This window comes from Vicia villosa, linkage group LG2, assembly GCF_029867415.1.
Source record: "Vicia villosa cultivar HV-30 ecotype Madison, WI linkage group LG2, Vvil1.0, whole genome shotgun sequence".
Lineage (NCBI taxonomy): Eukaryota > Viridiplantae > Streptophyta > Magnoliopsida > Fabales > Fabaceae > Vicia > Vicia villosa.
In genome coordinates, this window is record NC_081181.1 from 169,349,373 (window position 1) to 169,377,281 (window position 27,909).

Consider the following 27,909-nt stretch of genomic DNA (forward strand, 5'->3'; position numbering starts at 1 on the left):
CTCTCTCCGCCGCACCTTCTTGTATCTCCCCGCCGCCGCACCACCATGATTCTGAGTTTTTCTCCTCCGCACGCCGTGCCACCATCGTTTCTCTCCTTCGCAATATACCAAAAGCTCACAAGGTTAGGGTTTGTTCAATATTTTAATAATGTCTCAATGTTATCTTATGTTCTCTTCTCTTCCAATCCATCATCACACACGTAAGTAGGCTAGAGATTTATTGCTGACAGACATTGTTATTGGAAGTTGAAACCCTTTATTAATGAACTTGTTGTTGCTGAAAGCGATTCATTTACTGAGGATGGGGTGATTTGCAAGTACAAACGAACCTACAAATTGGTGCATCTAAAAAGAATGACGCTCACATTGGTACTTATTTTTTACCATAACCACTCCGGGAGCTTAGCCTACTTTAAAAATTGTGATGCAAAGTAAAGAAGTGGTAGAAAAGTGTGACCTTCCTATTGCTAAGTGGTTTATTGATGCATATATTCCTTTCAATACTGCAAATTTGCCGTATTTTCAACCTGCCGTTGATGCTTTTTACTGTATGGGTGCTGGATATAAAGTTCCTACCATGCATGCTCTTCGTGGTAGTTTGTTAAATAAGTGGGTTGATGACATGAAGATACAAATAGAGCAATATCATTTTATTTGGAAGGATACAGGTTGTACTCTTATGGCAGATGGGTGGACTGATCATTGTAGGAGAACTCTTATCAACTTTTTAGTTTATTTACCCAAAGGAACTATTTTCATAAAGTTTGACGATGCCTCTGGTGCTTCTAAAATTGTAGACACATTGTTTAAGCTTTTTAAGGAAGTAGTGTTGTATGTTGGACAGGAAAATGTTGTTCAAATCGTTACAGATAATGCTGCGAAGTATGTTGTTGCTGGAAAGCTGTTGGAAAAGGAGTTTCCTAAGTTGTTTTGGTCTTCTTGTGCAACACACTGAATTAATTTGATGTTGAAAGACATGGGGAAATTGGAGGAAGTAAGTGAGACAGTGTCACATGCTTCAAAAATTACCAAATACATATATAATCATTGTTTTGCATTGTATTTGATGAGACAAAAAACAGGTGGAAGAGAAATACTCCGTCCTGCTCCAACCCGCTTTGCTACTAATTTCATTACATTGCAAAGTATTATTTCTCATAAAGATGCACTAAGAGCCATGGTAACATCCAAAGAGTGGACAACCACAACTTATTCCAAAGATGTCAAGTTAAAGAAATTTGTGGAACAAGTCTTAGACTCAAGCTTTTAGTCTAAATATGCTGACATAGTGAAAATTATAGAACCTCTTTGTAGCAACCTGCTTTAAAATTTACATTTAAACGAGCCGCCACCCACTATTTGTTTTATCCTAATGAAAGGACAGGGCAAGTGGGAAACCCTTAAATTTAGAGATCTGGGTAAGTAGGCAAATTAGGCAAAGGGAAGGTGTTAAGCACCCTTTGCCTCCCTTGTACTCAAGGAGACTCATTTAGCCTTTAGGTTTTTAAAAAAAGATCAACAATTTTGGCGTTGTTCGTCAAGAACAACTACCTTGGGAGGTTGATTTGAGAATTGCTCTAATATAATATTTAGATGCCAAAAGGGAAGCAATCACACAAATCACAATTATGGACTAATAGACAAAAATTAAAAAAAAAAGGAAAGAGGCCTCATATCAAAGGTTTAATCATCGACCAAAAAGAAAGGTAAAACCAAATGATTTTTGAAAACAAGGTTTTGATAAATAAAAGGAGTGAGGGGCCTCATATGAAATCATTGGCCAAAACGCATGAATTTTAATAAAGGGAGGCCTCATAGGTTAATCATCGGCCAAAAGGGGAAAACCAAAGGGTTTGGAAAAAGTGGATCGTAATTGCAAAAAACCAAAGTGTAGCAACAAATAAAAGTAAAGGGAAGTAACCATTAGATTATCATCATACTGATTAAAATAAAAAAAATAAAGGGGGAAGGGGCCTCATATGAAATCATTGGCCCCAAAAAGTTTGAGTAACACCAAGAAGGTATAAAGGTTTGAAAAAAAGGTTTTGAAAAGTAGTGTGAAAAAAGTTTGAGAATGTGAATTCGTTGGATATTCTTGGTGAGAAATATAGGGTGAAGAAAGCCCTATTTATAGATGAAGAATTTAGGTTGAAAACCACCAAAAAGAAAATTACCCAATAGAAAAAACCCAAAGTTTGATATTTTGAAAAAGGAAAGAAAATTAGTTAAAAATAAGAGTAAAAACGCAAGCAAGTGAGATAGTTGGATTCAAACCCGTGACATTGTACTTACAAGCTCTGCTCCCTTACCAATTATGCTATATTTATTTATTCAAAATAGAAATACAGTTGAAAGTATATAACGACGAGCAAGCATTTGCTATTTTTAAAATATAAATAATTTTTAAATAAACTATCATATTTTGAAATAGACTTGAAAACGAATATTTATAAAACACAAGATGCCAGTGTAAATAAACCAAAGAAATTAAAAAATCCAAATTGTTAGTGTAAATAAACCCAAGAAATTTGAAACCCAATTTTAAGATTATTTGAGTTTTTGAAATGGGTTGGGCAAATTTGGGGCATGGCACTCTTGTACGTGTGTTGCGTATTGTTGATATTGAAGATAAATCGTCTATGGGATGTCTCTATTGAGCTATGTATAAAGCAAGAGAGGAGATTGAGAAGAGGTTTAGAAGAAATAAGTTAAAATTATATTCGTGTGTATATTTATTTATTTATTTATTTATGTGAATTGTTCTAAATATGCGTTTATGTTTTATTAGCGTTATACATGTTTTTCGGACACAAAGAGGTAATCAAGTACCAAAGAGTAAATCCAACAACATTACATGGATTATAGTGGAGGTATAATAATTAATTATCACAATTTTCTTTCCATGTGTAGTGTCATGGGCAGCGTAATGAAGTAGATTGCAGTTTTTACATGTTGAGGTTTATGAAAGAAATTCTTCTTATGGATCGAATAGAGATTCTATCCAAGGTATGAATTTCTAACTTAGGAGTTATTTTAATATTTAACACATATTTCTCATATAATTAAATAGTTTTAACTTAAACATACTATGTTATATTATTATATAGTACTTTCATGAATTCAAGTTTTCTTATTACTCAAGTTCTCAGTTGGATGAACTTAAGGAGGATTGGTGTAAATTCATGATTGAGTCGAAAATTATATAAGGTATATTGTAATCTTACTTTAATTGATGAGAATTTTGAGTATATTCAAGTGTTGCAATTTTGTTGTTGTTTGTCATGTGGTAAATTATATTTTGTTTGTATCATGGTATGAATTACGATATTTTGGTGTTGTTTCAGGTTATATGTGCATATGTAGAAGATAGAGATGAATAGATTTTGTTTTTTTTAATAAGCAATTGATATATAAAGCTCGCACTAGGGGTGCAACCCTTACAAAAAGAAACAAGGCACTAAATATTGATTGTGTCGGATAAAGGAAGTTTAAACCATTCATAGAAGGTTGGTCTAAACTTAGTATATCCACAATACAACCATCTCCAAGAGAGAAAGATAATATTAGAGCAAATAACATCAAAACAAAACACCTCCCCCTTAAAGATTATGGCATTCCTCATAATCCAAAGGCTCCATATGGTAGCAAACCAAACAAAGTTGATCAAAATCCTACGCTTGTTGATCTTCACCTTGTCTTGAATATCTCCAAAAAACAACAACTCCTCTTTGTTAACGTCCTCCGTAATGCCCAACCAAATAAAATGTGGTTCCAAATCTCTTTCACCTCATGGCAACGGAAAAAAAGGTGAAAAGAGGATTCTATATGATTACCACAAAGAACACAATCCGGGTTAGAAACGCTAGCAACACCTCTTTTCAACAATTGATCTTTAGTGGGAAGACGGTCAATAAAGAATCTCCAAGCAAAAACCTTAATCTTAGGCGGAAGATTAAGATCCCACATCACTTTCATCGAGTTAATCGATTGAAAATCCCAAGCTATTGCTTTGGCATTATCAACAACACTAGATAGACTTGCGACGGTAAAGTCCTTATCCGCATTAAAAGACCACACAAAAGAATCACTATCGGTCGTACTAGGAATGAAACCGTGAAGACGCTCACAAAACCGATTCCAACAAGAACTGGCAGCAGCCGCGGCCCATGAAGCTGAACTGTGGACGGAGTAATCAAAAAAACACGAATGTTCCACCTATGCGAAACTTCGGTCCACTCTAAAACCTCTACAACCGAACAAAACTTCAAAGTTGATAAATCATACAAATCCGGAAAATCCAAGCAAAGAGGTTGTTCTCCCAACCACAAATTATGCCAAAAAAGAACATCCTTACCATTCTTACAACAACATTTGAAACGCCCGGAAAAGCCATTATCAACAATGTCATCCAACAAATTGTTCTTACATAAATCTCTCCACCAAATCGAGTCATCCTTTCTAAACAACTCACCCCCATTAACTTAAACTTTAATTTTGGGACTTGTGTACCTCACCTTGAAGAATCTGCTCCAAATGGCTTTATCATCATGAAGAATTCTCCACTTCCATTTTAAGAGAAGAGCTTTGTTCGTCTCCTTAACATCTCTAACCCCCAATCCACCCTTCTCCTTTGGCCTACACACCACCTCCCACTTCACCCAATGAATGCTCTTTTTTTCAAACTTCCCACTCCATAAGAACTCGCTTTGAATTTTCCTAATCGATTTAGCAATTTTTCCCGGAACTTTGAAGAAGGAAAGAGTAAAAATAGGAATAGAATTCAAAACCGAGTTTATAAGCGTAACCCTACCTCCCATCGAAATGTTTCTTCCCTTCCACGAAGAAAGGCGCCTCTTTAGATTATTAACCACTTCCAACCACACTTTCTTCCTTCTTGGATTATCCCCCACCATGATTCCTAGGAATTTGAAAGGTGTCACTCCTTTCTTACAAGATAGGAATGTCATGGCGGTGTTAATGTACCACTATCCCAAATTCACACCTATAATGTTGCTTTGGGAAAAATTAATCTTCAACCCGGAAACCAATTCAAACCTCTTAAAATCACCTTCATGTTCCAAATGTTGTCGCAAGACACTTCGCCTATAATAATAGTATCATCCGCAAATTGAAGAATGTCTACACCATCATTATCCCCATACATGAAGGGTTTGAAGTTCCCCACCTCTACCGACTTCTTCACGAGAGCGGTTAAACCTTCCATAGCTAGGACAAAAAGAAACGGAGACAACGGGTCTCCTTGTCTTAAACCTTTTTGAACCTTAAACTCTTTAGTTGCACTTCCATTGACCAACACGGACATGTGATTGTTGAAAATGCAAGCATCCATCCACCGCATCCACCTATTGCCAAACCCCATCCCAATCATCGTTTCTCTAAGGTATTGCCAAGAAACGGAATCATACGCCTTTTCAAAATCCACCCTAAGCAAGAGACAACTTCTTTTCTTCCTTCTCGACCAATCTATGATTTCATTATCCAAAAGCACACCATCCATCATGTTTCTACCCGGAACAAAAGCGGTTTGATTGTTTAACACTAAATTACCAATAACCTCCTTCAATCTAGCCGCCAAAATCTTCGCTAAAATCTTGTATATTCTTCCCACCAAGCAAATGGGTCGGAACTTGCCTAAGGATTGAGGATTATTGCACATCTTCCCGAATCACAACCCAAAACCGCTTGATGAATTCTAAAGAGAAACCATCCGGCCCCGCACTTTTGTTACCATCACACGACCAAATAGCCTCCTTAATTTCCCTCTCCGTGAACGGACGCTCAATATTCAACCCTTCCGAAACAAGAAGTTTCTTCGAAACCAAACCATTAATGTTCGGCCGCCCCTCCTCCACCTCTTTGAAGAAAGACTTGAAATAGTTGAACGTGAAGTCTTTGACTTCGCTAACATCCTCTAGCACGCCGCTACTAGAAGAAAGAGAGCACAAAGAATTCCGCCTTCTTCTCTCCTTAAGAGAATTATGGAAAAACCTCGTGTTACTATCTCCTTCGGCTAGCCACAATTGCCTCGACTGTAATCGAAGGAAACCTTCTTTTTTGTAAAGGTTATCCCAAAACTCTATAGCCACCTTAGATCTTCTTACGACTACCTCCTCCGAAACATTACCTGCAAAAATAGCAAACTTGTTATCTAAAAAGTGCATCTCTTTTCCCGCCTCATCAATGTTAAGGTCTATCCACCCAAACACCTCCTTGTTCCAAGCACTAATTTTACTTTTAAGGGCCTTCAATTTCTGTACTAGGCAAAAATCCCCTCTACCCTTCACCTCCAACGATTTCCACTCCTCCTCCACAAAAGCAAAAAAGTCCCTGTGACTAAACCAAAGATTGTTGAATCTAAAAGGTTTAGGTCCCCAATTCCTTTTATTATCACGAATCCAAATAGGGGCGTGATCCGACCCATCTCTCTCCTATAGATTGTCCTTCTACCTTCCAATCATCGATGAAAGAAGAAGATAAAAGAAATCTATCCAATCTACTCATAGCACTACCACACTTATTGGACCAAGTGAATTTACCTCCCATCGTGGGAGGATCCACCAACTCCATCTCCTTGATAAAATCTTTGAAGTCCTCCATCTCCCTATTATAATTCTTCTTCGATATTCCGACCCTCTCCTCCGAAGAAGTAACAAGGTTGAAATCCCCTCCTATACACCAAGATCCATCTAAACTCCTCCTCTTCAAATCCGTTAGCTTCCTCCAAGAATTCATTCTAGCTTTGTGATCACAAGAAGCATAAATATTGACAAAATAAATTCTTTTGTTCTCCTTTTCCACGCAAACAACTAAGAAACCCTCGCCTCGGAAACTATATAAGAGATTGAAAAAGTCTTTCCTCCACATAATAAGAATACCTCCCGATGCTCCTTCGGCCTCCAAATGAGACCACTCCACCCACTCATCTCCCCACAATTCCTTAACATATTGATGCTGTAAGTTCCTCAACTTTGTTTCTTGTAAAAAAGCTAAGTCAACCTTACCTATTTGAATGTTGAAACCAATTCTCTTCCTCTTCACTCCCTTACCACCTCCTCTAATATTAAGAGAGAAAATAATCATTTCAACCCATTGTTATTCGCCTTCAAAACCTCTCTCCCTTTTTGGCCACACAACTCCATCTCCTCCAATTTTTTAATTGGATTGCAAAATTCCGAAGCATTTGAAATTCCCAACATGTTCATAGATTTCCACAAACCTTCTGACGAATTTCCTAAACCTCTCTTGATCACTCTAGCATTGCGATTTCTAACGTCTGAATGCGTAAGAGAATGGCTCGAAGAAGATTTCCCCTCAGAGCTATCTCCAACAACAGTCCTTTCATCTTTACCATGTTGCAATGGAAACACCAACTCAGGAGGATAATTAAAGTTATCCACCCTTTCACCCAAATTAAAAACCTCCCTCATATGTTTTCTCACCTTTTTGGAATTCTTCAGCTTTTTGCACTGTTCATCAAAAGACAGCAACTCACAAACATCCTTGATCCCTCCCACGTCGTGCATGGGATTTTCACCATCCATAATAATAGTGCTTTTATTTTCTATAGCGGGTCCCACCAAAAAAGAGGTAGAATTATTAATAAAACCATCAGCACTAAAGGACAAATCAGTTTGGTCTTCTTTAACTAAAAGCGGAACGTTGGGCCTAGAAGGATTCTGACCCACCAAAAAACTATCACACGGCCCAAAGCCACTAGGGCCCACAATTCCAAAAACTCTTTTACAAGGAGATTTGACCTTGTCTTCAACCAAAACCTTCTCCGTCCCTTCTGCACTTGCAGAACCTACCTTCCCAAGAAAAGCTTCTTCCCCGGTACACACCACCCTAGACACACTTGCATCTGAAAGGGTATCTGAACAAATATGCGCTTCGTTCTCTGACAGAAAATTACTCCCTTTGTAGCCTAAAACCATAGCTCCCTCCACGACCTTCTTTCCTCCCTGGTCCTCTGATGGACATTTCACTGTGCCTCTGACACCACCCGAAAAAAAATGTACCCTTTTCTCCGATCCTCACGCTACCTGTAACCTCCTCCTCTTCCTCTTCCGATTCCCTTTCCACCGTCATTTCTGAATCTACCGAAACCTCCGATGAGAACACCGATCCGGCCAACGCATCCTCCATATCGTCAACCCTCACCAAAGCATCCTCCTTCACCAAAATGGTGAACCATTCACCGTCAATGGCTACAACTACCTTTCTATTAATTGATTCCAAGTGATTCGTGAACAACATCAGGTTAGTAACATCCAATCTGAGCTGGTTGCCTTCAAGACTATCACCATTAGCTATCACACCGATGCCGGACAGGAGAAGATCATAGAATCTTTTGTTCCTCACAAAACAAGGGATTCCGTAAATTGACACCCACACAGATCTAAAGCATTCCACGTTCTTCCTCGACCACCTCCGAACCTCCTTGAACCAAGAATTCTTCCACTCCCCTGCTTCCCTTAACAACTACTCAAGATCCCCATGAGAATTATCTTCCAACAAGCACAGGTTTGGTCCCAGAGGTGTTGCCTCAACTGTGAAAATGCCCTCCTCCATCAAGCTCTTGCTCACTCCGTATGCCATTCCAGGTTCCTTCGTAATCCCCACCATAGCTTTGCGATAGCGTTCTTTTTCTTCCTCATTAGAACTGTATAAGAAAGAAAAATTAGGATCATCTTTTAGACTGATTTCCCCTGTTTTGTTGTTGTTCAAAGAATTCTTCTTCGATACAGCCCATTGGTCTAGCATCTTATTCTCAGAAACATTGTTTTTCAATGACTCCGCATATGATAAGTTCGGCTTCCTAGAATAATTGTTCAAAGCACCCCTAGAGCCCCATCCTGTCCACTTAGAGTCCTTTGAAAATTGTCTAAAAGATTCTGCCGGTCCATTCCTAGCAGAAACCTGAACCGCAACTTTGGTCTTTCCTTCTTTTCTTTTGAACTTGGAAACATTGGCCTTTAGTTTCCTGCCATCAAGCCAGAGATTGTCAAGCTTAATCTCCAAAACTCTGACATCTTCAACATTAGCAAACCTCACGAAACCATACTTTTCTCCTCTCCAATCTTGCTTTGGTGGTATTACAATTTCATCCACAACGCCGAGTTCCTTAAATTCGAAGAAGAGGTCTCTTGCTTTCCATTTCCGATCAAAATCAGTAATGAAAAACGAAGTGATTTCACCTCTATCACCCTCAAAGGTATTCTTCATGATATCCCATCTGTTGCTAAAAACAGCAGATCTCCCCTTTCTATTTACCTCTTGCCAAGCACCCCCTTTGACTTTCTCTTGCTGAACCATTGAAAGAACATAAAAAAAAAGCTTCACTTCTTAGATTCATGGAGAAGAGAAAAAACCTGTGTTGAGAGAACTTATGACATTCTTCCTTATGGTATTAGATTTTGTAATGGTATATAATGGTGCAAACAAAATGTGGCATATCTTTTGGTGTTGTTTTTTTATAAAAGTACATATGTACCAGAGTAATAGGATATATAAGTACATTGGTGCAAATGTATATGGTATATCTTTTGGTATTGTTTTTAATTGGATTGAAGCTCCAATTTGTGAAAATCTGGTGAAATTTGTAATGGTATATACAGGTGTAAAATATGGTGAAAACCTGGTGCAAATATGGTTAAAATATGTGCATATAAAATTGTATATATCAAAAAGCATTTTTTTTTAAAAAATGTTATATAAAAAATTTTGTGAACATTAGACAGCGCTTTAAAAAAGAAGCGCTGCCTAAAGGGAACTTTAGACAGCGCTTTTACAGTAAAAGCGCTGGCTAAAGAGGCTTTTTTAAAAATTTTGTTTCAGAAAAGCGCTGGCTAAAGGGGCCTTTAGCAGCGCTTTAAAAGTAAAAGCGCTAGCTAAAGGGGACCTTTAGCAGCGCTTTAAAAGTAAAAGCGCTGGCTAGAGGGGGCTTTTAGCAGCACTTTAAAAGTTAAAGCGCTGGCTAAAGGGGGCCTTTAGCAGCGCTTTAAAAGTTAAAGGGGTGTCTAAAGGGGGTATTTAGCAGCGCTTTTACTTTTAACGAGATGCTCTCTTTAATTGAATAGACAACGCATTAAAGCGCTGTCTAAAGCCAAAAAAAGCGTTGTCTAAAGTATTATTTGGCGTAGTGTTTGAAGATCTTGGATAACCGTTGCAATGCACAATTTTGCTAAAATTTTCATGCGGCTGGTTATTGGTTAAATCCATCTTGTAGATTCAATCCAGAATATGAAAATAACAAGTCCACCATCCAAGGCCTTTTGGATATCATTAAAAAGTATCCTTATGATAGTAAGGACTTGCGATCTAAATTAACTGCTGAGATGACTTTATTCAAAAATTGTGAAGGTAATTTTAGATGGACAACAGCCGTAGAAAACCGAGATGAAGTTTTGCCAGGTAAAAGCATATGATAAATTTTATGCATTTTTGTACAATATTAATATGTATTTTAAAATATTTTTTAATTTTTCACATGCATTATTTTAGATCAATGGTGGGACACTTATTGAACCGAAGCGCTCAATTTGTAAAAGTTCGCTATTCGGATTTTGAGTCAAACTTGTAGTGCATCAGGTTGTGAGCGAAATTGGAGTGTGTTTGAACATATTCATTCAAAAAAGAGAAATAGGTTGGAGCATAAAAAAACTAAATGATTTCGTTTATGTTCATTACAACTTACGTCTACAAAATAGGTATTGCACTTATTATGATTTATATGCTATTGTTTCGATACTTGATGACATTAGCATTGGTTCCATGGTTCTATAATTAAAAATATATGATATTGTTTTCTTTATTAAGAATATTATATGATTATATATTTAAGAATATGTGATATTTCTTGGTTTGTTAAGCATGTATATTATTGTTTGATTTGTTAAGTTTGTTTGGTTCTATGTTTGACATTATCGTTAATGATTTATAGAACCAAGAAGAAACAAATTTATGATCCTATCAATTTTGAAACACTTGATGATCATTCTAATTGGGTGTTGGAGAATTCACCACCATTCTTGACCATTGAGTAGGTGGAAGCACTATGCAAAGATCTTGCTAGTATGACAATCCAACCTATTTCAAATGATATTGGTATGGTATTAGATTTTGTGATTACAATTATGTTATTTTAATTTATTAAAATATGTCAATTTCTAAATTCTTTAAATTGATGTTGTTATAGATGAATTAAATTTGGATGAGGTTGATGTTGAGGGAGATGCACAACTTAACTCCGGAGAAGACAATCAAAGTAATGATATCATTGATGAGGAAGATGTTGCAAATGCGATTAATTTTATCGCAAATGGTTTTGATATTGAAGCAGATCCCAACATTAAAATAATTTTACCTCCTTAGAACTAAATTTAATAGATATTGAAGTATTTTTGTTCTAAAGTACTCCATTAGATTATGTTGCAATTAGACTTTATAATTTGTACTACTTTGTTATGTGTGATATTTATGTTTAAATTTGAATTTAATTTATCAACTAATGAATTTATCATATGATATTTTCTAAAAATTTAAGTGGTAATTATAATTTTTTAGAGATTGAATGATCCGGTTCGACCGATTTTATACCTATATAGTTTGGTTATAATGACAGGTTTATTAAACCGAGTTATCCGGTTTGGTCATGTAGTTCGACCAGTGATCCAATTATTTGACCGGTGACCCAGTACCCTCACCGATTTGATGACCGGTCCGATTTTTAAAACATTGCTCCCATCTTTTCAACCACAAATTATTTATATTTCTAACAGTTAAGACGGAGATGTACATCAAGGTGATCCAAAAATAAAAAATTTATTTAAACATAATATACAAAATAAAATACCTCTCATCCTTCTTAAATTAAAAAATAAAATTAAAATAAATGTAAGGTAAAGTCATTAAATTCCTGATTTAAATACTACAATATTCAATAATATTTGATCTGTAACTCAACAACTAAGATGTCTTCTCCTTGCGAAATTTCGTTTACTTACTAGTTATTGTAAAATAGCTTCAACTTCTCAGTTATCAATATTGAAAGTCTGATTATACATACATGAGTAAAATGTGATAGAAAACTTGCAACACAATTATAAATAGAAGTAACTCTATAAATACAAAGCAACATTATTTCCACTATAATAGCAAAATTATGTCTAGAGAACTTAATTCAGTTAAATGAAATGCAAAGAGAGATATTAAATTACACATCTCTTAAATGATCACTTTCAAAGAAAATCTAAGGATTGCATGATATTAATAAAATAGTATGTAGTCTCAATTTTATAGTATGGTTTTTGTTTGATCTAAACTTTATTTTCCAAAAGTGCGACATGTTATATCTCAACTGAATCAAATGAAATCATAAATAAAATAAAAATTACACGTTGTCTAAACAAACAACCTATGTTTTTATGAGATCATCGATTTCATTGAAAGAATATTACATAATCAATATATTCGGTTGATCAATTACTAGATGCAACAATTAATTGCATCTATAATTTTTGTATCTTCCCTTACAACACTTCTCTATGCTTTTAGAAGTTGTTTAATGTTCTTATAGAATTGACAAATAAATCATTTGAAGTCAAAGTAGCAAGATAAAAAAAAATAATTTCAACCCCAAACTTTGATGCCATTCATTCTGACCATTAGCCATGCCATGAAAAATAAACATTTAAACTACTATGATAATACACCCATTTTCCTCTTTTCATAATATTTGAATTGCATACATGATAAGAAACTTATTAACTATTAAACAAAGTGAAAATTGTCAACTGCATAAAAAAGGGGAACAAAACACACATTTTATAATGTAGATTTGTTTGAAGTTGTTTGAAGGAAGATGGTCGGCATTACCAAGCTCCTTCAATTCCAAATCTTCATAGGCCTTGTTAATTAGCTTTTCCGCCACACACTTGAAATCGGATGCCTTGTCAATAGAAGATACGTTGACCTCTTTTTTTCCTACAAAGTCACTCTTCTTTTAGAACAAACACACAAAATGGCATTGAAATAAAAATTACAATGTCATATGAAAAACACTTTTTTTTTTTTTAAAGCAAGAGACTAATATATTAAACAACCACCAACCGGTTCAACAAATACAAGACGATAACCAAAGAAAATTACAAACCGATTGCAACTTTAAGATAAGTAAAACAATGGGTTATTGCTAAACTCATAGAAATTACCATAGAAATGAGTAATTTTCCCAATGAAAGACCACCTCCACAATAAGGCCTTAATACTCCAAACTACATCTCTAGAGTTCCAAGAAGCATTGTTGAAGAGTATATCATTCCTACGAAGCCACAAACTCCAAATAATAGCCAACCAAATGATTCCATCCTTTCCCTTTTTGACTTTCTTTTTCCGGCAAAAGGAGCTCCAAAGACAATACCCCTCTTTAAAATCCGAAAAACTTTGAAAATTCATTCCTACCCAATCGGACATCTCCCTCCAAACGATAACAGAATTCCGACAAGATAAGAAGGAATGTAATAATGTTTCATGACAATCACCACAAAAAGTACATTCTAAATTCGAGGAAGAATTGAGAATACCTTTGTGAAAAAGAGAGTCTTTCGTCGGGAGCTTGTTTAGAAAACACCTCCAACCAAACGCCTTCACTTTTACCGGTGCCTCCACCTTCCAAATAGCACTAAAAGCGGAATGGAAGCGATTATCCGGGCCAAGAGGAATGTGCTGTAAATTCAAACAATTATAACAAGAAGAGACGGCAAACAAGCCATCAATACCATGCTTCCATCTAACCGTGTCGAGGCTGTCGGACCCTAAAACCGGAGCACCATCCAGCAGCATACGAAAGCGGTTGAAATCCTCACTAGATTGCAAAGAAGCGGCTGCCTGAATACCGAAGTCCCCCCAAAACCACCTCCCTTCTCTCCAACCTCCCATAGCACCTATTGAAGCATTTTGCAAAAGAGAAACATTAAAAAAACCCGGAAAGAGGTTCTTTAAAATTCCTCCGTTCAACCAATTAGCTCGCCAAAAGGAAGTATGAAAACCATTCCCAACCTGAAAAATAAAATTGTTAGTAAAAAAATCCATAGGAAGCTTATTCCCCACCGAGGCCAAATCCGCCCACCACACCGATGAATTTTTTGTGTTCACGCTATAATTTAAACCACCGGTTGCCCTTAGCTTCACATCCACATACCTCGCCTTTAAAACCCGAAACCATAACTCATTAGAAGCTCCAAAAATTCTCCAATTCCATTTTAAAAGAAGCGCTTTGTTAAAATCCTCCAACCTTCTAAAACCAAGCCCCCCTTTATCCTTCGGTAGACACAAGTCATTCCAACTCACCCAATGCATTTTCCTTTTCTCCTCCGAACCACCCCACAAAAAATTACTTTGCAATTTATTCAATTCCCCAATCACTTTCAACGGAGCTTTGTACAAAGATAGAGTAAATATGGACAAACTACTCAACACCGATTTAATAAGCGTGATCCTCCCTCCCATACTAACCCACCGCCCTCTCCACGAATTCAATCTCTTCTTTACACTATCCAAAAGAGGTTTCCAAGAGGAGACCCTCCTAGGATTAGAACCAATATTTTTTTTTTTTTTTTTTTTGGCTTTATACCACCGGTTTAGTCCGGTTCGGGGGCGAGTTCTGGCATCAAGTGGTTCCATCCCCCTCCCGATCGCAGTTGCGGGGGATCGAACCGTGGTTCTCCCTACCAAGACCAGCGCCAATCACCACTGGACCAACTAACGATTGGTGGATTAGAACCAATATTAATCCCGAGAAATTTAAACTTTTTATCCTCCATCCTACAAGAAAGGAAATTAGTAGCAACTCCCATAAAGTGAGGATTAATATTAATCCCAATTAACTTACTCTTATGGTAATTAATTCCCAATCCCGACACCATCTCAAAACCCCTCAAAACCGATTTTATGGCCCATAAATGCTTCCAACTCCCATCACCGAATAACAACGTGTCATCCGCAAATTGGAGCATATCTATAAAGCATCTTCCGTTCACATTAAAACCAACAAAATCTTCATTATTCACCGCTCTTCCCACCAAAGCCTTTAAACCTTCCGCTACTATAACGAAAAGAAAGGGAGAAATCGGGTCACCTTGACGAATTCCCCTTTCCACAACGAACTCCTTGGTTGGGCTTCCGTTAACAAGAACCGACATTTTACTCGTGAAAACCACCGCCTCCATCCAAGACATCCACAATTTTCCAAACCCCATCTGCCTCATCATATACCGAAGGAAATTCCAACTCACTTTGTCATAAGCCTTTTCAAAATCTACCTTAAAAAGAAGGCACTCCTTATCTTCCTTACTAGCATAATCCACCACCTCATTAGCAATTAGCACTCCATCAATCATTTGTTTCCCCGGGACAAAAGCATTTTGGCAATTGGAAATTAAGGATGGAAGGACTTTTTTTATTCTACAAGCCAAAATCTTCGCAATTACCTTATAGATGCAACCCACAAGGCAAATGGGGCGATAATCATCAAGGCTTAACGGGTTGTCATTCTTCGGAATTAAAGAGAGGAAAGATGAAGTAATACATTTTGAAAGGACCGCCCCTGAAAAGAAATCATTAAAACAAGATTGAACATCTTCTTTTAAAAAAGACCAACACTTTTTGATAAAAAGAAGAGAAATCCCATCAGGACCCATGCTTTTAGAACCATCACAACTCCACACCGCCTCTTTTATCTCCTCAATCTCAAAAGGAACCTCAAGAGATAGTCTTTCAACCGCACTCAAAGATTTAATCCCAATACCATCCAACAAAGGTCTCACATGATGCACCTCCTTAAATTTAGATTCAAAGTGATCCCTCACAACCTCCTTCACATCTTTAACCGAGCTCACAACCCCTTCATTAGAATTTAAAGAGCTAATATGATTTCTCCGCCTCCTTTCTTTCATAGTTCTATGGAAAAAACGACTATTGGAGTCCCCATCATTAATCCACTTTAACCTTGCTTTTTGAATGAGCATGTTCTCCTTTAGTTTAAGATTAAACCAAATGCTATTTGAAGCTTTAATCTTATTTAAATGAGTCTCCTCCTCCCAATATTCCCTATCATCACCATCATTCAAAGCTCTTACTCCCTCCTCTACATCCAAATCAATTTTTCCAAACACATTCTTTTCCCACCATTTCAACCTATCTTTTATCAATCGAAACTTCTCTTTCAAAACAAAATCACCTCTCCCTTGCACTTTTAAATTCTTCCACTCTTCCTTAACAAACGAATATAACTCCTTATGACTAAACCATTCATTATTGAACTTGAACGGTTTAGGGCCCCAATCTTCCTTATCCGTCAACAACCAAACCGGACAATGGTCGGAAACATCCCTCGATCCTATCCATTGACCAACTACACCCCACTTGGCAACGATAATGTCGGATACAAGAAATCTATCAATTCTACTTTTAGATTTACCATCCCCACTAAACCATGTGAACTTCTTTCCTTTACAAGGCACATCTACTAAACCAGTATCAACAATAAACTCAGAGAATTCCACGTACTCCGCATTGCCACTCCTTAAAGAAAGCCCTAACCTCTCACTCCGTTTCTTCACCGCATTGAAATCCCCCCCTATGATCCACTCTCCATCTTGATTAGAATTTTTCAAGTCCAATAAACGAGCCCAAAGTTGACGTTTTGAAGCCAAAGAACAAGGAGAATAAACGTTCACAATATAGTACAGATCTCCTTTCCAAATGACTTTCGATCCAAGATACCCAGTCCAATGAAACTAGTAATAACCGAAACAGAATTTGTATTCCACATTGACAACAACCCTCCTGCCATTCCTTCCGATCCAGAAAAAGAGAAACCTACACCATCTGAACCCCACATACTATTGACTATAGAATCAGACACCTCAGTCATTTTTGTTTCCTGAATTAAAAAGAAATCTGCCCTGCCAGAACAAATAAGCCTCCTAATTCTTTTTCGCTTAATAAAACTCCCACCTCCCCTAATATTAAAACTCCCCACAATCATTTAAAACAATTTAAAATCGCCTTCTTACCTTCCATCCCTATCTGTTCCTTCGAATTAACATCTGAGATACCTTTCTGAAGATCCTTCGAGCCTTTACCATGAACGACGCCCAGCTTGGAGATAGCCTCTTCCAATTTTGCATCACTGGACAACCCGAAATTTGTGAGAATCCTGCTGTTGCATCTCTTAATCTCAGAATCCCTAGATGAAATGAAAGAAGATTCACAACCTTCACTACTGCTGTTACTGGAGTCTGGGACCGGAACACAAGGAAAGCATTGAAGAGGAAAAAATTGAGTTGGGCCTTCTATTTCTTCTTCCACCCCTTTGACCGAAGAAGCATCCTTTTTGGGCCTTTTCAAAATGGGCCGCTTTCCTTTGCCAACTCCCCTTGGCCCACCCATTAAAGAAAGAGAAGAAAGAGAAACTTTTTTCTTTTTCCTGTTTCTACCCGGTAAAGCCCCCACGTCAGTATGAATAGGTGTGGCCCCACTATAAGTCTTGGAAGGAACAAAGGAAACCTTTGGATATGGCAGCCCAGATAAAGTACGATCAGAAGAGGCATCGGAAATTTGCTGAACATTACCAAAATTGTTCCTTTTCTTCTATAGCACAACCTTAATGGCACCATCAAAAGACGCGCCCGCCTCCCCTCTAGTTTCTAGTTTCAAAGCGCTATCATTGACCTGCTGGCTGCTAGCTGCAACACGTGTAGAAACGTGTAAACTATCATCCCCTCCATCACGTTTCCTATCTAGAAGCACTTGGTCATTAACCATGGTGCAATTACCCTCACCGTTTTCATCATCTATCTCCTCGCCGCTCCCACTATTCTCTACCATTGAAGCAGAGTCTGAGCTTGAAGTATAGTTAGAACTCGGGGTGTTGTTCTTCTTCATAGCAATTCTAACCGGGCCATAAATGTCCTCGCGTAATACCAGGCAAAAAGACTCCCCATCTATTGAAACCTTCATGAAATTTTTTAGAACAAAATTAACTGACACCCTCAACATAATCCTTGCAACATCCATATTATCACATGATAAAGTGTTTTCATCAACACATATATAAGCACCAATCCGGTTTGCCAAAGATTCAAAGAAATCAGTCCCCCACGCGTGACAGGGAATACCATAGACTCTTACCCAAACCACTCGTTCACTATCTACATCCCCCTGTTTCCATGGCCTTATCGATTTGAACCATTGTTTCCACCACCATTCACCTTCCTTAATGAGTTCCTGAATAATTCCTTCTTCCATTTCCTCTAATAAACACAAGTTAGCACCAAGAGGATGAACTTTTATAGAAAAGAAACCATCAATCTCCAAATGTGTTTGGATATTATATGTTTCTCCTGAGAAAATCACTTCCCCTATAAACGCCTTACTCCAACGCTCCCTCATCAACGGTTGAGAATTGAATGTACACACCTCCTGAAGTTCCAGATTCACATTTTGATTCCGGTCTCCAATCTTCGACTCTTCCCCTTGGACTATTGCAGCAAAAGTTTTGGTACTATCCACCCACCTGTTTACTCTCACCTGAGCCGAAACCTTCCCCTTATCCACTTCCCTTCTGCCTCCGTATCGAACCTGAGCTTGAACCTGATCCTCTTTCCCTTCATTTCTAATGAACCTAGGTTGATTAGCATGGATTTTTCTACCATCTATCTGAATATTATCGAGTTTTACCGCCAACATTCTCTCCTCCTTCACGCCAGTAAATCTTGCAAACCCAAACCGTTTCCCAAATTTGTTTCGCTTTGGAGGTATCACCACCTCCGATATTTCTCCCACGCAACCAAACAGCTTGAAGATATCTACCGCTCTGCATTTGTCTGGAAATTCAGAAAAATAAAAAGAAGAGATTTCCTCTCCAACCTTCGCCTGATGTCCACCGAAAGGGAACACATCCCACCTAGAAGCTACGACTCTTGGACTCCTCCTATGAACCTGTTGCCACGCCATGGCTAAACCAGAAACACACAGGTAGCAAAAAGGAAAAAACTAGAGAGAAGGGAGAGAACTGGTCGCTTTCTCTCTCATCTTTTGAATTTTTTTTTACATGCAATAACTACAATTACAAATTCCTCGGCGTTTTGGACACATCCAATCTATTAACAGATCATCCTCATTTTTCACTTCACCATATCTAGATTCAATATACAAATACTATAAGTATATTATAAAGCAAAAACATAATATATTATTCTACCCTTCTACTATTAATAAAATAAAACACTACTAAAAAAACATTAAAAAATAAAAACAAACCTATTCCAGAGGCATTTGTCGCAAAATTTAAGGACACATAGCTTTCCATTTTTAGGATTCTTACAGGTTTTTTTTTAATAAGCAATTGATTATAAGAACTCGCACTAGGGGTGCAACACTTACAAACCAAACAAACTAAACAGAATTGAAACAATCCAATGGTACTTTGTACCAATCATAAAAGCTACTCGACAAAAGCAGATTAAAAGAAGCTAATCAACTCCAAGAGTGGAACATCACATTAAAACACACCTTATCGAAACTATAAGCAACCTTGTCGAAGATCATGACATTCCTCATATTCCAAAGGCTCCACACAGTAGCAATCCACATCGAATTAATCTTCTTCCTGATTTTCACATTTTTCACCTTCTCTTGGATTACACCGAAATCCAAAAACTCTGCTAGCGTGAAAGGAAGATCCTCTCCTAACCAAAGATAAATACGCCTCCAAACGGCCTTTGAAACAAAACACAAAAGAAAGAGGTGAGAAGAGGTCTCCAAGTGAGTCTTGCAAAACTCGCAAAGAAGATTAGAGGAAATATCAAGAACACCTCTTCTACTCAAAGCGTCTTTAGAAGGGAACCTATTAATACACACCCTCCACATAAAAATCTGAATTTTGATAGGGGTAATAGAATTCCAAATCACGTTTAAAACCTTCACAACAGATGGAATCCACGACGCTTCTTTGTTGGCCGCCATAAGAGAAGAGACGCTAGCAACCACGTGAAACTATCCTCTTATTCCTTGTCAAAACCGGCCGAATGGAGAAGAACCATCAGCCGCTGCCACTGTTCAGAGATCGAGCTGCTGGCCGCTGGTAGAGAGTCCAGAAACACAGCAGAAACAATTTTGTCCATTAACCACACTGCTTTGTTATCCACCCAAACAACCAAATCGCCCACTGTGCATAGCTTGTTTGCAGCAGCTTCGAAAGTATCAGGGAACAAAACACACAGAATATTATCTCCTATCCAAAGGCCAAACCAGAAAGAGACGTTGGTGCCTGGTTTTGAAATGCTTTGCACACAGCCCATGAAACCATCCTCACTAGGAGCCTCCATAAAATCAATGTTAATGACATCCCTCCACCATAAAGAATCCTTAGAGCCGTTAGCCCACCCCCAATCGCCAGCACCTTCACTTTCAGAGCACCGTATCTCATCGCCAAAAAATCATTCCACAAAGTTTTTTCCTCCGAGAGGATCCTCCACTTCCACTTAAGAAGTAAAGCTTTGTTCACCTCCTCCACATCTCTCACCCTTAAACCCCCTTTCTCTTTAGGTTTGCACACCGTATGCCAATCCACCCAACGCACACATCTTTTATTCACATTGCCACACCATAAAAAGTTGCTAAGAATGCTTCTAATCTCTTTTATAACCAAACCCGAAGCCTTGTAAAAAGATAGAGTAAAGGAAGGGATAGCATTGAGCACCGAATTAATAAGAGTCACTCTTCCCCTGATGGAAATGTTTCTACCTTTCCATATTTAGAGTCTACTCCTCAAGTTGTTTAACACTCTCAACCAAGAATGCTTTCTTCTAGGATTCGCCCCCACCATAATGCCTAGAAACAAGAACGGGATAGCTCTTTTTTTGCAAGCTAGAAAAGTGGTTGCGGTATTCATAAAGCATTCACTAATATTCATACCACAAACGTTACTTTTAGCGAAGTTAATTTTCAAACCCGAAACAAGCTCGTAACCTCTCAATAAAACCTTCAAACTCCATAAGTTATCAAAGGAAGGTTCTCCAATGATGATGGTATCATCCGCGAATTGAAGAATATCAACCCTACCGCTATTGCCATACGTGAAAGGTTTGAAATCTCCCAACGCCACCGACCTCCTAACCAACTCGGTTAGACCTTCCATAGCTAAGACAAAAATGAACGGAGATAACGGGTCCCCTTGGCGTAAACCTTTTGGACCCTAAAATCCCTAGTGGCACTACCATTCACCAAAACGGACATATGACTTGTAAACACACACATCTCCATCCACTTCATCCAAACATCACCAAACCCCATATTCCTCATGACGAATTTAATGTAATTCCAAGAGATTGAATCATAAGCCTTTTCAAAGTCCACCTTTAACATGAAACAATTCTTCTTCGTTCTTTTCGTCCAATCAATCAATTCGTTAACTAATAAAACCCCGTCCATCATATTTCTCCCCGGCACAAAAGCGGTTTGGTTCAAAGACACCAAATTGTCAATGACCAACTTAATCCTATTAGCCAACAACTTTGCTAAAATTTTGTAAGGACTCCCCACCAAGCAAATAGGACGGTATTCGGTTAAATCTTGAGGGTTATTATTCTTTGGAATAAGAATAATAAACGACGAGGTAATGGATTTTACGAGCGTACCTCTTGAATGGAAGTCGGAGCAAAACTTCAAAATATCCCCTTTAAGGAGATTCCAAAGGAACTTGAAGAAATCCATTGTAAACCCATCCGGCCCCGGGCTCTTATCACCTCCACAAGACCAAATAGCCTCCTTGACCTCCTCCTCCAAAAACGCCTTCTCTAACAACTCTCTATCCGAAGACTCAATGGTCTTCCAATTTAAATTGTTAGGAACCGGTCTATGAACCTCCTCTTCTTTGAAGAAACCTTTGTAGTGGTCATGAATGAAGTCTTCGATAACCTTCACCTCCTCCAATCTTCATCTTTTAGAAATAAGAGAGAAAAGCGAATTACCTCCTTTCCTTGTCCTAAAAGACTTATGAAAATAACTAGAATTGTGATCTCCCTCCGAGAGCCAAGTTTGTCTAGCATTTAAAGTTGTCGTTGTCACAACTGCCAAAAGCAAACTTTTCAATTTCTTCATCCTTTTGAGAATTGCATCTGACACCCGATGAAAAGTCACCATCACAACCCACGATATTGGTTTTCCCAATTCCAACACTCCCTCTGTTGGCCTCCTCCTCCCCCTCGTCACCGTCGTCGTTTTTGCCCCCCAAGACCGACGATTCGAAACTATCTTCTGAACCATCCGGAGAGAACACATCTCCGTTAGATTCGTTGGGACCTTCAGTTTTGACCGCCAAATCTTCAATAACCATCAAAGACATCCAACTTCCGTCCAAGCACATGTTAATCTTGTTTCTAATAGGATCCATATGCTGAGTGAAAATCATAAAGGAAAGGACATCAAGCCTTTCAGGACGGGATTCCAAGAAACCAAAGTTAGCAATGATTCCAATATCTGAAAACAGAGATTCAATAAATCTTTTGTTACGACCATGGAAAGGAATTCCATAAACGGATACCCGCGCCGCCTTGAAGCACTCAACATCCTCTGGCTTCCATGGTCTAACCTCCTTGAACCACTTCTTCTTCCAGTCACCTCCTTCCTCCAAGAGAGCTTTAAGATCACCTTCAGTGGTTTCCTCTAGCAGGCACAGATTGGGGCCTAAAGGAGTAGCTTTCACAGAAAAAATACCCTCCTCCAACAAACTCTTACCCACTCCATAAGAGAGGCCAGGAGCAAAAGAGATTCCCACCATAGCCTTCTCCAAGCCTCTTCTCTCCTCCTCCGTAGATTTAAAGAACAAAGACTTACTAGCCTCACCATCATCATATTTTAAGGTATCAGAATTTCCTCTCACAGCATCCATGAAACTTCTAGGTTTCCTACCTCCTTGGCCAGCACAGAAACGAGAAGGCCCAGAAAAAACCTCCCCTTCGCGACCAGCGAACGGCCTTGGATGAGACTCAACAGCCTCATTCCTTTTCCCAGAAGCGCGAGAGTGGATAAGCTGTTTCCTCTTAAACTTAGTCAAGTTGGCGTTGATTTTCCTCCCATCTAGTAAGATGTTATTCAGCTTAATCTCCACCAACCTCTCGTCCTCAATGTTCAAGAACCTAACAAAACCATATCTAAGACCTCTCCAATCTTTCTTGGAAGGAATGACAATCTCTTCTATCAACCCTATATCTTTAAACTCGAAAAAAAGGTCTTTTGCCTTCCACTGCATGCCAAAGTCCGTGAAGAAAAACGATGAAATAGGCCCTGAGACGCCTCCGGTTTCGTTCTTCATAATGTCCCAACGGATCGACTCCCTATCTCTCCAACTTCCTCCACCCACCTTTCTCCAAGCTCCTCCTCCTTGATTGTTTCGCGACGCCATGAGAAAAAATAGTTGCCTTAATAATAGTTACAAACAATCACACAATTTGAATCCCAATTATGAAACTCAAAGAAGCTCTATTGGTCTCAACCAACTCACTCCATCACAAATCCTTCAAATCCAAACCCAATTCCAAATAACCCAACAGGATTCTTACAGGTAGCGGCAATGTTGTTTGTTTTTTTCCGACACTTTCATGTGAAAATTCTGGCAAACGAACACATTAGCATCAAAATAACTTTTGAAATTGAAAGTCACAAAATTTCTATCTAACAAATCAATTCTCAAAACATCCTCCTACAACCGATTAGTGAAGACCTCACTTTTCATATAATTTTCATAATAAATCCTATACCCATGAAAAAAAGAAGAAGAATACATCTCAAAAAATGTTATGTACAATTTATAGAAGTAGAAAATGACTAACATTAATATTTTCACAAACAAATAAAAGAATTACATGGTATGTTCTAGACACTTTTTGTTGAAAATTTGTGTTTCTTTCTTGCCCTGACAAGTGAGTGTCACACACACCCATCTTTCCATGCACTTTCTTTTATAAAATAATTTTACTTTCTTAATTTTGTTGCATGTTCAACAACTACAGCTCATAAAAAATTACTATACAAATACCAAAACAAACACAATACACAAGATTTACATAAATTTGAAATATGAAATATAAATCAATATCGTGCACTAGATAAATGAAAATAAAAAAAATGAGCTAGTAACAAACTACCACGAAATAAATGTTAGAAATCAACCTGATGACAAGTTTTTCCATTTTCATCGACTTCATTATCATTAATTTGTGGTGAAAAGAAATCAATTTCCATGCTTGTAGTGGGAGGAAAATATCGAATTGGAATAGCGAACATTGTTTTGAATTCAAAATAGAAAATTGAGAGATCGGTGAATTCACAAAAGTGGCTTTACACTAAATATATGGGGAGTCTAATGATTTAGAGATGTGGTAGAAAAAGGAACTTATTATTAAATATAAATATTTTAAGATTTTTATAATTGTGTACATCTGAATCAATGTTTTTCAATGAATAGTTTCAAAATCAAATGATGTGTCATTTTTGTTTGGAATAAAAGAAAATTTCTTGTAAAATAATTTCCATTTGTATAATATTTTTATCTTAAATATATAGTGATAAATATAGAGCTTTATAGTATTAATAAAATCATAGTATTAAAATAATTAACATTCAAGGTATATCTTAAGTAAAAAAAAAACATTCAAGGTATCTAGAAAAAAAATTAGCATTCATGAATTTTCATATATTACAGTTTTATAGTGTTATCATGTGAATAGATTCAAAATCAGATCATTGTGTCTTTTTGGTTTGGAATAAAAGGAATTTTTGTAAAACAATTTCATTTATAATGTTTTTATTTTATTATATAGTAATAAATTTAGATTTTAATAATATTATTAAAATCTTACTTTTAAAATATTTAACATTCAAGGTATCTATTTAAAAAATTAGCATTCATGAACTTACATATATTAGATTTTTAAAATGTTATTATGTGATCGACTAGCTTCAAAATCAAATGATCTCTCATTTTTTATAATAAAAAGAATTTTGTAAAAGAATTTTCAGTTTTATAATTTTATTTTTAGTATGTAGTAATAAATATATATTTTATAATACTATTAAATTTATAGTTTTAAAATAAATAGCATTCAGGGTATTTATAAGAAAACTAACATTCATGAACTTACAATTATTACTTTTAATTGAAATCTGAAATAATCTAATATTGATAAAGTTTATTAAAAAAAAACTATAAAATCAAATATGTTAGTGATCTCTCTAAATATATTATTTTTTCAGTTTTAATTTTTTGTAAAGATTGTCATTAAAGTTTGATATTTGCAAATTTTATATTATTAAGTTTATTTTTTAATGAAAGTTCACTTTGTTTATTTTAAGCGACTTCTTAAAATAAATATTCATAAGATCTTAAAATATAATTAATTTAATAACTTATTTATTTTATATTTTTTAATTTATTTATAACAATAGATTAAAAATTAAATTATTAAACTAAAAACTAAATAATTAAGTTATTGAATAATTAAATAATATTATAAAGCTTTAATAATGATTTTTCGTCAAAAAATTTAAAATATATTTAACCTAAAAAATAGTTTCTGCATTGTAGCGGAGGAAAATTGAGACCAAAGCCATTAATTTACTTGACTCATTATTTCAGTGAAAGTCGCCACCGCGCTTTATTGTTTTCAAAGGAAATGAGAATATAGCGAAATAAACCCAAAAAGATGTTTTTAAATAAAAAAATATCTTAGATACGGGTGTTGATTATACAAGGGGAAGGTGTTAGCATCCCTCATATCTGTGGTACTACAAAGGATTTAGGGTTTAGGGTTTAGGGTTTAGGGTTTAGGGTTTAGCATCCCTCATATCTGTGGTACTACAAAGGAACTTTTTTGAAAATATGTGTTTATCAAAAAAGATATTATGTGCAAAAGAAAGAGATTGTTCGATTTTTAAAATAAGCTCGGCAAGACATTACATCTTGTGCCTACATACCTCCTCGGTGCAATGGAGAAGTCGGAGCTAATGTAGTTTCACTTATGGGGAAAAAGGATTTAAAACTGGATAGACACTTTATCGTCATAAAAGAGAATACTAAGAATACTCAGTCAATTATCTTAACATGAGAACAAATGGACCTTTTGCATCACAAATGAAGGAGGGGCTCCAATTTGGATAAAATCAACAAGTATGCCACTATCTCCTTCAAGTAGAAAAGGTTCCATCATATCAATCAATATCAAGACTTTGAGGATTTACATCTCACCACAACAATTAAACATGTCTAAACTTTGAAAGAAAAGCCACTAAGGGAAAAAATATTTTAAAGAAAAGATTTTAAAAGAGTTTGCAAACATAAGAAGGTTTTGGAAAAAGGGAGAAGATTTTGAAAATCTAAGAAGGGGGAAAGAGATGAAGAGGCTATCCTAAAGCATAAAGTAAAAGTTAAGGAAAATAATGATTTAACCAAACAAGAAGCCGACACTTGACATTAAGAGTCAATGTAGATTTCTCATCCTTTGGACTACCATAACTAATTCAACATAATACCAACTGGAGATCCAGATGAACTTGACATCTTCTGATACAACTTTTCACAAAGCCTTGGAGATAACATAATGTGAACCTGAAAACTGAGCAGGGTAACAACTGTGTTCAGATGTATTCTTTACACAATACCTTGGAATTAACCATCAAGGACTTTCAAAGAATCACCTGCATACATAAAAAGAAAATAATCCAGTTCCTTGGAGTGAACTCCAGGGACTTTCAGACAAACAGAATATGATTAAAATAACAAGGACTCGGATGAATCTCCAAAGTTCCAAGGTCAAGATCCTAATTCTAAGTCCATCCTCCAAGCTTAGGGAAAGGAAGCCAAAGTTCAGATCTACATTAAGTCATTTATGGTTTAAGTTGATTATTAGTATTTTAAGCATAAAAGTAAAGTATGGCTCAAGTGGACAAAAGAAAAAGTGCATAAACATAAACATATGTCCAAATGGACAAAAGAAAAATTGCATAAACATAAATATATGTCCAAGTGGACAAAGAAAAAATTGCATAAGCATAAACATGATGATGAATGATAAATGATAAAGCATAAAGCATAAAAAAAGAGCAATATATAAAAGAGCATAAAAGTAAAGTTAATTGTTAATGGTAAATTGTTAGTAATTGGTGATCAATGGTGAGTGAATGATGAACTTGGATTCAAAGTCAATGAAAACTTATCAGAAGATTGATAGAATCAAAGCAACTGCACGATAAGTTTTAAAAAAGTCATGAACCAATTGTCATACAACCTCTTCCATTTTTATCTTTTTCCGATTAAGGGGCAAAATGTAGCGCTATGTTAAGCAATCGCCAAGTAACGTATATAGAAGTCACCCTACAACGAGACCGGTCAATAACAATTTGAGTGCTAATGCATGCGAGAGAAATAATATGTAGGTCGTTTTCCGAAAGCGATGTCGCACAAAAAGAAAAGAGGTAACGGTCTAATCTTCATTGAGAACTCGAAAGAATTCCAATGATATCGAAGATTTTCATCGACCAAAATGAAAGAGATGAAGAAAAAGATAGAGTCACATTAAAGATTCCTTCCATCTTCAAGTTCAATCACTTAATATTGTAGATTAAAGCACTAAACATATCATTAACTCAAAGCACCAAAAATGAATTGAATAATTCACTTTATGATAGATTTGAATTAAAGAATGTTTATCCAACTTCATCAACACCCTAAGTCCATTGAATTTGAAGAGGAATTAGACCTCTAAATTTGCAATTCAAAGAAAATTTCAAAAGAAAAAAGTAGAAGAGGAGGAATTACCAAAACCAAGT

The 27,909-nt window shown here is 36.5% G+C and overlaps 2 protein-coding genes across 2 annotated transcripts; both read right to left on the bottom strand.

The window, feature by feature from the left end:
* Positions 1-5,032: 5,032 nt before the first annotated feature.
* Positions 5,033-5,521, bottom strand: LOC131650599 (secreted RxLR effector protein 78-like). Its single transcript, XM_058920302.1, has one exon. The coding sequence runs from the start codon at positions 5,519-5,521 to the stop codon at positions 5,033-5,035; it is 489 nt and encodes a 162-aa protein (XP_058776285.1).
* A 145-nt stretch (positions 5,522-5,666) lies between these two features.
* Positions 5,667-7,101, bottom strand: LOC131650601 (uncharacterized). The gene is made up of 2 exons (XM_058920305.1): positions 6,469-7,101; positions 5,667-6,326 (listed from the first exon to the last, which is right to left on the bottom strand). Exons 1-2 carry the CDS (start codon positions 7,099-7,101, stop codon positions 5,667-5,669), a joined length of 1,293 nt encoding a protein of 430 aa, XP_058776288.1.
* Positions 7,102-27,909: the final 20,808 nt, after the last annotated feature.

Excerpts from the sequence above, each read along its gene's own strand:
- LOC131650599 (XM_058920302.1), bottom strand. The coding sequence starts at position 5,521 with ATGATGGATGGTGTGCTTTTGGATAATGAAATCATAGATTGGTCGAGA.
- LOC131650601 (XM_058920305.1), bottom strand. The coding sequence starts at position 7,101 with ATGATTATTTTCTCTCTTAATATTAGAGGAGGTGGTAAGGGAGTGAAG. Across the intron at positions 6,327-6,468 it reads CTTTCATCGATGATTGGAAG|GAGGAGTGGAAATCGTTGGA; the intron begins GTAGAAGGACAA and ends GCTTTTGTGGAG.